The sequence below is a fragment of the Nannospalax galili genome, unplaced genomic scaffold, assembly GCF_000622305.1.
Source record: "Nannospalax galili isolate Female #2095 unplaced genomic scaffold, S.galili_v1.0 scaffold180, whole genome shotgun sequence".
Taxonomy (NCBI): Eukaryota; Metazoa; Chordata; class Mammalia; order Rodentia; family Spalacidae; genus Nannospalax; species Nannospalax galili.
Window position 1 is genome coordinate 3,468,065 of NW_008348199.1, and position 9,780 is coordinate 3,477,844.

The following is a 9,780-nucleotide window of genomic DNA, read 5'->3' on the forward strand; positions in this document are numbered from 1 at the left end:
GCCCAAGGAGGACAGAAACCCACAGCAGAGTTTGACCCTGGGGATGCCTAGGTTCCCCTCCTTGGCTCTTTTCCCACCATACGGCTTGGATAAGTTGGAGTCCCATATTGTTCATCTGTGGGCACCCCAGTAAGGCTGTTCCCACTGTTTAGGAGAGAGGTTGGGGTTATGGAGAAAAGGGCAGAAAAGGAGCCTTGAGGAAGCAGAGAGTGGCTGGAAGGAGGAACTTACGGGGACACAAAAGGGAACTGTTGCTGCAGCAGGGGCCATTTCCTCCTGGAAACCAAAGAGGAAGGAGGGACATCGAGCCAGTGTCCTGCACAAGGAGGTGTCCAGATGGAGAGCCGGTTTCCGTGGTGCTGGGCCCTGGAGGGGTGCCTGCGCCCTCCTGGCTGGCTCCCGGTCTGCTGGCTCTTTCATTTGCTGCTGGTGCCCTGGACTCTGCAGCTGGCAGGTACGTCTGTCTCCTCCTCATGTACCCTCTGTGCTCGATCACACATCAGAGCGGCTTTCATCCAGTCAGAGCAGCTAATTTCAGGGACCTGTCTCTGAGGATTTGTTGGCTGCAGTCTGAAAGTTGCAGACTTCACAGGGGAAGTCTTGAGGGACTGAGAAGGTGTTTAATGCCTTAGCAATGTGGCTTTTGAAGGGATGGGGACAACGCTGTTCCCCTCACTGTGTGTTAACAGTGTGTGTGTGCGCGCACACACGCACACGTCCAGCATAGGCTGGGCCTCTCGTCCTTACACAGAAGGATGGGTATTGTGTGGTGAAGTTGATATGGAGTCTGTGGGAGGGACTCTTTTATGGCTGCTGAGGTAGAGCCTCGTTGTACCTGTGATGCAGCTGCCCAGGGGGCTGTTGTTGGGGTCAGTTAGCCAGAGAGAGAAAGGAAAGCCAGCAACTAGCCAGAGCATGGTGCCTAGGGGTGCACACCACTGCTAAGACCAGCAGAGAGGGTCACACTTTCCCACTTCCTGAAATACAACCTAAGGCCAAGTATTTTATGACCAGTGTGTGTCTCCCCAGGGCCAACACTATTGCCCTTTCCTGGTTCCAGGCTCCCTTGGAAGCTCGGTGGCCTGGACCCAAAGCAGGCTGTGGAGTGGGGGGAGTTTGTTCAGTGCGCCCCAAGGAGCGTTCCTCTTCAGGACAGTCAGACAGTGCTGACTAAGTTCTGTCAGATAATGTGTCCCTCCTTTGGACTGGCTAGCAGCTGGCCCATGGCTGAACAGTGGCCACCCCACTGTGGAGGCTGGGCTCTTTCGTCTCTTGGACTTTATTTTGTACGTGTGAGTGTGCATGTGTTACGGTGAGTGTGTGGAGGTCGGAGGTCAACCTCGGGTGTCCATCCCTGCCCCTTCTACCTTGTTGGCGATGGCGTTTCTTTTTGTTTGTTTGTTTCTTGCTGCTATACGTGCCAGGCTAGCTGGCTGGCCAGCTTCCAAGTATCCTTCTGCCTCCGTGGCCCACCTTGAGGCAGGAGCTCTCTGGGATTACAGGTGTGCACTTCCTCACAGGGCTTTTTGGGTTCTGGGTATTCAAACTCAAGCCCTCATTGTTGCCCACTGGGCCATCTCCCCAGCCTTACTTTTTTTAAAAAAATTCCTTTTTTTAAAAAAATTTTATGTGTATGAGTGTATTGCCTATATGTGTGTAAGTGCACCCATGTTGTGTAATGCCCATGGAGGTCAGAAGACGGCATTGGATGCTCTGGAGTTGGAGTTACGGATATTCGCTATGTGGGTTCTGGGAATCGAACCCAGGTCCTCTGCAAGACCAGTCGGGGCTCTTAACCACTGAGCCATCTCTCCAACCTCTCTCAGTCTTACTTTTATGAGGCTCCTAGGAGCCGTTTCTACCCCCATTCTGTTATAACTCCCCTTTCCATTTATATCATAAACAACAATTATTCCAATGATCATGAATTAGACTCCAATGAACCTTTACCTGAACACAATCCACTCTCCCAACACCTAATGTCCTCCGCATTGTTTCAAGGACAGGGAAACAGAGGCCTAGGGAGGTCAAGCAGTAGAGGTCAGGCTCTAGGCCAGGGTCAGCCTCCGCCCTAGCCAGAACCCTCTCCAGTGGGGTCTGCCGAGCCTGTCATCTTTCTTTGCAAAGAACATTCTTCACAGGAAAATTTACGCCCGGCGAGGAAGGAGCCAACCTGTGCAGTTCTATCGCAGGTTGGGGTACAAGCCCTGTGACCCGTCTTCTCTACCCCTGTACATGCATATCCACCCCAGACCCACACGAAGATAGAGCGATGGGATGTAATTTGCTGCTGACGGTGTGTTTGAACTCCCACTTAAGTGAGGTGTTGTGACCCATGTCTCTAATGCTATGGCTCAGGAGGCTGAGGCAGGAAGAGAGCCACAAGTTCTAGACTAGCCTAGGCTACAGAGTGAGATCCAGCATCAACAACCCCTCTTCCCTCCAATAAGAATTCCCATTTAATCATTTTAACTTAATTTCCCGCAAGTTCCCATTCTTTCTGTCCTCCAAAGACCACGTGTTAGAAGTGACTTTGCTGGCCAAGCTGCTGCCGCCAACGAACAGCTGCTTTGTAAGAAGGCGAACTGCAAAGAGAAACAGATGTTTTGCCCTGTATTGCAAAGAACACTGCCACAGAGAAACGCTTCCTGTCCTTTCACAAGAGCCTGTGCTCGCCGGCTCCCGGAGCCCACTGCAGGAGCACTCAGCCCCCTTCTCTGGTCCTGCCCCCTTGTCCATCTCAGCTTCTGCTTCTCCACCACCCTCCTGCCTCAGCCTTCTGAGCCCTAGAATTACAGGCATGGGCCACCAGAGAGGATGCTTTGAGGACATTCTCCTCTACTCCCCTCCCCTCCCCATCCCCCTCCCCCTCCTTCCTTCCTTTCTTTCCTCTTCCTCCTTCTCTTCAACTCCCTCTTTAATATTATTATTATATGTATGTGTTCGTGTTTTGTATATGTGTGGGTCCATGTGTTCCATAGTATATGTATGGAGGCCACAGGATAGCTTTGTGGAGTTGGGTCTCTCCCTCCACCTTTGGGTTCTGGAGATCAAATTCAGATCACGAGGCTTGCACAGCAAGCACCTTTACCCACGGAACCATATCGTTGGTCCTTGTCTCTTTTTTTGAGACAAGATTTCAATGTGTAACCCAGGCTGGGCATGAACTTGTTATATAGTCCAGACCAGCCTAGAAGTCAATGGATAGCCCAGGCTAGCTTTAAGCTCTCCATCCTCTGGCCTCAGTCAGTCTCTCAAATGCTGGGATTGCCACCTTCTCCTGACTTGCTATGTGATCTGGGGTAATTTCCTTAACCTTTCTGGGCCTTCGTGTCTTCCACAGGTCCGCTCCTGTTCTCTTTGGCTCAGAGCTCTGAGCTTGGTTTAGTTATTTCTCTCTCCTGCTCATGGAGTAGGAAGTGGCTTGCAGAACTTTCCAGGCGGCCGCGGGTCTCTAGGCACTGGGGCGAATGGAGGTGAATGAGCCCCAGGCTGGTGGAAATCATTTGAGTCGGCCCAGAGAACAGGGCCCAGGGTGAAGCTCTGTCTGTGTCTGGCTGCTGTGCGCTCTGGCCTCGATGTCACGGCTCCCTTTGTGATTCCAAACATGAATAGTTGCTCTGCGTTTGGCAGGCCAAGGCTTCCAGCCTCCCTCCACGCCCCTCCAGCCTCTGTCACCATTGGCTTCTGCCTTTTATCTTTGTTTAATCCCAATAAAGAGCTTGGGAGGCAGAGGCCTGTAGAGAGGCAGTGCAGTGCTGGAGGTGGGCTGGGGGAGTGCTGGAAAGACTGCCCGCTGGAGGGGGCACTGGCCGGGGGCTGGACCCAGAGGAGGGAAGAGCAGGTGAGGTGAGGGACAGGCACAGCATGGATAAAGGCTGGGAGGCCAAAAGCCTGCGCTGGGGGAAGGACCTGCCGAGCAGAGGTTCTGTTTGACTGGAGAGGAGTCTCTCCCAGAGCAGTGGGACACGAGACCTTGCCAGCAGATTATAATGCCTGTCAGGTGGAGGGAGGTTCAGAAGCCAAACCGCTAGGTCCTATCCTCATTCCTTCTTCATTGTAATTGTGCAATGTAATACACATACTGAACAGTACAGCAGTGAATAATAAATACTAACCAAAAAATATGCTGCATGACTAAGACACAGAGCAAGAGAGAGAACATTCTAGAACATTCCAGAACATTCTTCCAAAGATACCCTTTCTCCCCTTAGAGGTGTCACTCTGTTCTGAATGAGAGTGGACATGGGGGTGCTGGGTAAACATGAACCTGTTTCTTTATAGTCTAATCATTTAGCTCAGATCACCCTATCATGGAGCAGGTTGTCTGTTTTTAGTGCTAGGGATGGAAACCAGGGCTTTACAATACCAGTCAAACACTCTGTGACTGAGATACACCCCCTACTCTGCTTGCTTTTGAACTTGATGTCATTGGAATGCTACTGTGTGTATTTTTGTACCTTTTTCAATGTTACGCCTTCTAAGGTCTATCCAGCTGATGGGGTGGCTGACGTTGTTGTCACTGCTGTACAAGAGTAGCAGACTAGTGCCTGTAGGCTAAGTCCAGCCCTCTGCCTCTTTCGATAGGGTCTATGAGTTAGGAATAGATTTTTATACTTCTACATGGTTTGGGGGAAAATCAAAAGAAAAATAGCCCGTGACATGAAAATTATGCAAAGTTCAAATTCCCATGTCCATAAATAAGCTTCACTGGAACACAGCAGTGTCTTTTCTTTTTGTTCATAGATCCTCTGTGATAGCAGAGTTGAGTAGCTGGGACACAGCTCACATGGTCCACAAAGCCTTCCGTGTTTACTCCCTGGCCCCAGTGGACTGCTGCTGTGGGGTATCCAGCTAAGGGACTACCCTACAGTTTCTTTAGTTATGCTGGGCGTTTGAGGGGGTGGCTTCCTGTTTGGGGCTGTGTGTAGGGACATGGTTTACAGGTGCCTTGCATTTGTGTACATGCGTGTGTGTGCATGTGCATGTGGGGGGGGTGCATGTGTGCGCCTCTTTGTATGCCTCTGTGTGTTGGATGTTCCCACTGAGGCTCCTTCTGTCCTCCCTGGGTGGCTGGATTGTGCATGTCCACAGAGCAGGGGCGCTGGCCCCCATGGCTCATGGCTCCCAGCATGGTGCTCAGTACCTGGGAAAAACTCAGGAAGGAGTAACAACAATAGCTGAATTAAGCTTGTCAGCCCCAGACAGTCCCAGAGGGAGTTCCACCAAGAGGGGACCAGAGGGACGAGATGGAAGGTCTATGTGACCATCCTGGTCAGAGATGGGGCTGGACCGGCTCCTACCCTCTCTGACCTCAGGCTCCTCTCTGGTATGTGTAGATTACAAAGCCCCTTGGGTCTTGTGAGTAGACATGGGGTGTTGGATAAACATGAACATCAAAGTGGGATCTGACCTTCCCTTGCTCCTGGTGGCACTAGACCAGACTTTATAGTGATAGAAATATGGCCATCAGGCACTGGGGTCTAGATTGAGGCCAGAGGAAGGGGAGGGGCAACCCCAGATTAACCCCGGAGAGATAAAGGCCTGAAGTTGGCAGGTAGAGTTCTAGGATGCTTGGTGAGGGTGGCTTGACCAGTCTGGACCTGAGTTCTCAGAGACCTTGGCCAAGTTACCTGACTACTCTGTGCTTCCCCTTCCCCTTCTTGCTGACATACTTCGAATCCTCACATGTAGACCCCTTGCTAATGACAGGATGTCATGCCCACATCTACTATGCCCCTCAGTGAGTGTGTGAGACCTCAGCTAGGGCACAGGGTTCGAGGGCACAGTGAATGATGTGACTTGGTGTTTACCTCTCTAGGGTGGGACTAGTGTATACACTGCCCACTGGACTCCCCTGGGCCCAGCATTTTCCCCTGCCTCCTTCTCCTTTGTGCCTGGGACTTGGGAGCCTCTCCAGCTGGAGTCTCATTCTGGCCTTCCCAGACCTCCTGCAGGTAACAGTGAGTCACTGTCCCTATAACACCCACACTGAAGCCCCTGCAGGGCTGGGCCAGACCTAGTCCTTTCTCTGGGAGTGAATTCAGCACAAGGCCTGACCCAGGTGATGGGCTGCAGGCCCAAGATGGAACAGTCCCGACCTGCTATGCTGTGAGGAGTCTTGACTGGGGTTTGGGAGTTCCTGGTTTCCTAGGGTCTATATGATGTATGGCCGTGCCTGGATGCTTCATTCTGGGTGGTTGGGTCTTGCAGGGTGCTTCAAAGTGGTTGGCCTGGTTGAACAACTTGCTTCTCTCCTGCCTGGAGATAGAATGTACTTTGGGTGATAAAGGAAGGCAAAGCCAGATCCTGCTGCTGGGTCAGGTCAGGAGGGGAAGGCAGGCAGGAGTCAAGGCAAGGTGGCCTTCATTATGCAGGCCAAGCCTCACACAGTTGGGGTGGATATGGGCTTTCAGTGCTGGTGATAGGAGCAAAAGGCACTGTTCTGGGGCTGGAGAGATGGTTGAGTGGTTAAGAGCACTGGCTGCTCTTACAGATGACCCAGGTTCGAATCCCAGCACCCACCTGGTGGTAACAGCCATCTGTAATTAAATTTCCAGGAGACTCCAACACCTTCTTCTGACTTCTATTGGCATTGCATGACACAGGTGCCCTTACACACATGCAGGCAATACACTCATACACATAAATTAAACAATATATAAAAAGGCACTTTTCTGAAGGCCATATAGAACCTTTGACTCAGCAAGCCTTTGACTTTAGCTCACTGAAGGGAGCTAGGGAACCAGGAGACAGTGGGTTCATAGAGCACCATTCACACAGCCTCCCTTCCATCAGTCGGCCCCTGGAGGGGTACATTGAGTGAAGACCCTTCCTTACCCAGGCTCAGTTTTGTCTGACCTTCCTGGACACAGCTGAGCCCACCTGGGGCAGGTGAGGCTATGCCAAGGATCTTAGGCTCTTAGGAGGTGCGGGAGATGAGAAAAGTTAAAAATAACAAAAGGTGCTGGGGAGCCCAGGAGGGGGAGGGGAGGAGGGAGGGTCTGCAGGGTCAGAAGTCAAGGCCAGAGACAGTGGGAGTCACAGTATAGCCTCTGTGGCCTTTGCTGACCTCCTTGATGATAACAGAGCCAGCTGCAGAACTGTGGTGAGGAGCGGAGCAGCGGCCACAGGTTGGAGTTGAGGGGTGAAAGAGGAACGAAAGCAGCAGTGACTGAGGGTGCAAGATTTGGGGGGAGAATGGGAGCATGTGCATTTTGGAGGGAACAGGGTCTCATGGAGCTCAGGCTGGCTTTGAATTTGCTATGGGATAGAGGATGACCATAAACTTCTGATCCTAATGCTTTTACCTCCCAAATGTGCTGTGATGGGCTACCCCACCACACCTGGTTTATGCAGTGCTGGGGATCGAACCCAGGGCTTCGCATACTAGGCAAGCACTCCACTCACTCTGGTTACATCTCCAGCCAGAGCTTGTTTTAAAAGAAAGTTGAAGGGAGGAGAGGAGAAGCCAGATGCATCGCTAGTGCTGGGACTAGTTAGCGGCCCAGGACTACTGAGTGGAGTCTCTCTGGTCCCCTTTCTAAAATGCAAATCGAATCACATCACTTTTCTGCCTGATTTCCAGCCCCTCCCACCATCCTCCCCCTCCCTCTCCCCCCTCTCCCTCCCCTACCTATTCCACACTCAGGTGCCCTGCCCACCCAAGCCACAAACCCTCTCTCTCATCACTTTCTCTTCAGTGCCCCCAACACAGTACCCTGTGTGGAAACTTCTAGAAGCTTCACCCAAGAGCTTTCTTATGCTTAAAACTCCCCTGCGTGCTCCCCCCGCACCCGGGTGCCTCCTACTCTTTTCTTCCTTCAAAGTTCAGCCTGGTAAAGAGATGGGAAAGAAAGACATCAAAATGTTCACAGCTGTTCTGTCGGGGTGGTGAACTGCAGACAGGTCTGCCTTCCTTCTTGATCCTTCCCTGTGGTTTCCAGAATTTCTACAGTGAGCTGGTTTCACTTGGATAGAGGGAGGAGGTGGAGAGGGAGCTGAAGAATCGTAATTCAGACAACAATGACCCAGCACAGGGGTGGGTGGGGTCTCGTCCTCAGTTTCCGCAGCCCCAGAGACTTCTCCTTTATTGTTCATTTTCCAGCTGGGTCAGTCAGCTCCCTTCCCAGGGCTGGTACTCATGTGGCCACTGTCCTCCTCCATTTCACCCACCCTGATTCAAAAACAAGAAACAAGAGTCCTATACCCACATGCTATCTTGGTCACCTCCACTCACCCTTCAGAGGGTAGGGGTGGGTGGAAAGGGAAACACTGAGTCCCCAGCTGACCCAGGCCCCCCTCACCCAGCATCTTACCTTTCTGAGGAACTCAAAGGGTAGCCACAGCTATAGAAACCCCAGTTAGCACTTGTGAAGCTTATGGGGACCTAATCTTGACATAGCTTGTTTGCTTTGTCTCCATTTAGCGACTGTGTGCCCTGGGGTCTGGGGTCTAGACATGTGAGAACCGGATGGGAACAGGCTGTGGAAAGGGCCCGCAGCCAAGACACATCTGTGTGCAACTGCGATTCAAAGGTGTTGAACAACATGACAGCCAATCTGGGGGTGCCATTCAGAGAACATTAGCACTAAAACTCCATAAGACACCCGCTGTTCAAAGGTCGCCTTGCAACACCTGCGCCAGCCACTTGGCCACAGGCTTGCCTTGTCCTGATAGACGTGCCCGCTTTCCTGTGGTGTCCTGAGATTCATACCCAGGCACATGACTGGGGCTCAAGGATAAACCAGTCTGAATCTTCCTGAGGACCCTTTAGAAGGGCCTTTAAAGAGTTGCTTGCAGCTCTGAAAGATGCCAGAACGGAATTGGAGGGCAAACTCCTGGCCTGATAAAAAGACCGTGGGAAAGGCTTTGTTCTGGAGCCGGGAATCAAAGTGTTTTCCTTTAAAATCGACCTGAGTTGGGACGGATACCTTTGATCAGCAAGCTAGGGCCCTCACGTCTTGCTCAGCTGCCACAGGAGGGATTGAGTTGCAGGCAGAGCTGGGAGCTGGCCAAAGCTCGGGGGTGGGGGTGGGGGTGGATTGGGGGAGGTCGCTGTGGAGGGGAGCAGCTGGAACAGAGTGTGGAGGTGAGACTCTGGGGGTGAAGGAAAGATTTAAGCTCTTGGGTGAGCATCGTCAGTAAGCAAATTTCAAGTTTATTCCCATGTGCCTCCTTCCCCCACAGAAGAGAGGGCTGATGTCTGTCCTCCGAGGATGCTGGGCTGCCTTGTCACAAGTTCATGGGGCCACATCTCTTCTGAGAGCCACAGGGCCTCCTTGAGCCAGACTTACAGTGGCAGCCCCTTGATACTTGTAGGGGTCAGTTCTGAGGATTGCTGTCCCCAACCCCTCCATGTTGCCATCCATGTCTGCGTATTGATGACCCCACATTTAGGGAAATGGCCTCTGAAGTTTTAGCTCCCTTTAAAAGAGTATATTTCTGCCAGGCGTGGTGGCACATGCCTTTAATCCCAGCACTCAGGAGGCAGAGGTAGGTGGATCTTTGTGAGTTCAAGTACAGCCTGGTCTACATAGTGAGTTCCAGGACAGCTGGGGCTACAACAACCATTCGTAACTTCAGTTCCAGGGGATCCGACACACTCTTCTGATCTCTGTGGGCACTGCACGACACGGGTGCACTTACATACATGCAGGCAATACTTTCCCAGCATCCATGTGGCAACTACCAACCATTCGTAACTTCAGTTCCAGGGGATCCGACACACTCTTCTGACCTCTGTGGGCACTGCACAACACGGGTGCACTTACATACATG

The 9,780-nt window shown here is 52.0% G+C and overlaps 1 protein-coding gene across 2 annotated transcripts in view; it reads left to right on the plus strand.

The window, feature by feature from the left end:
• Positions 1-286: 286 nt before the first annotated feature.
• Positions 287-9,780, plus strand: part of Nfam1 (NFAT activating protein with ITAM motif 1) — a 36,961-nt gene continuing 27,467 nt past the window's right edge. For both annotated transcript variants that reach the window (XM_017801018.1, XM_017801019.1), the window contains exon 1: positions 287-454. In XM_017801018.1, coding sequence (XP_017656507.1) covers positions 337-454 — 118 coding nt within the window. In that variant the 5' untranslated portion in view covers positions 287-336. The remainder of the gene's footprint in view (positions 455-9,780) is intronic.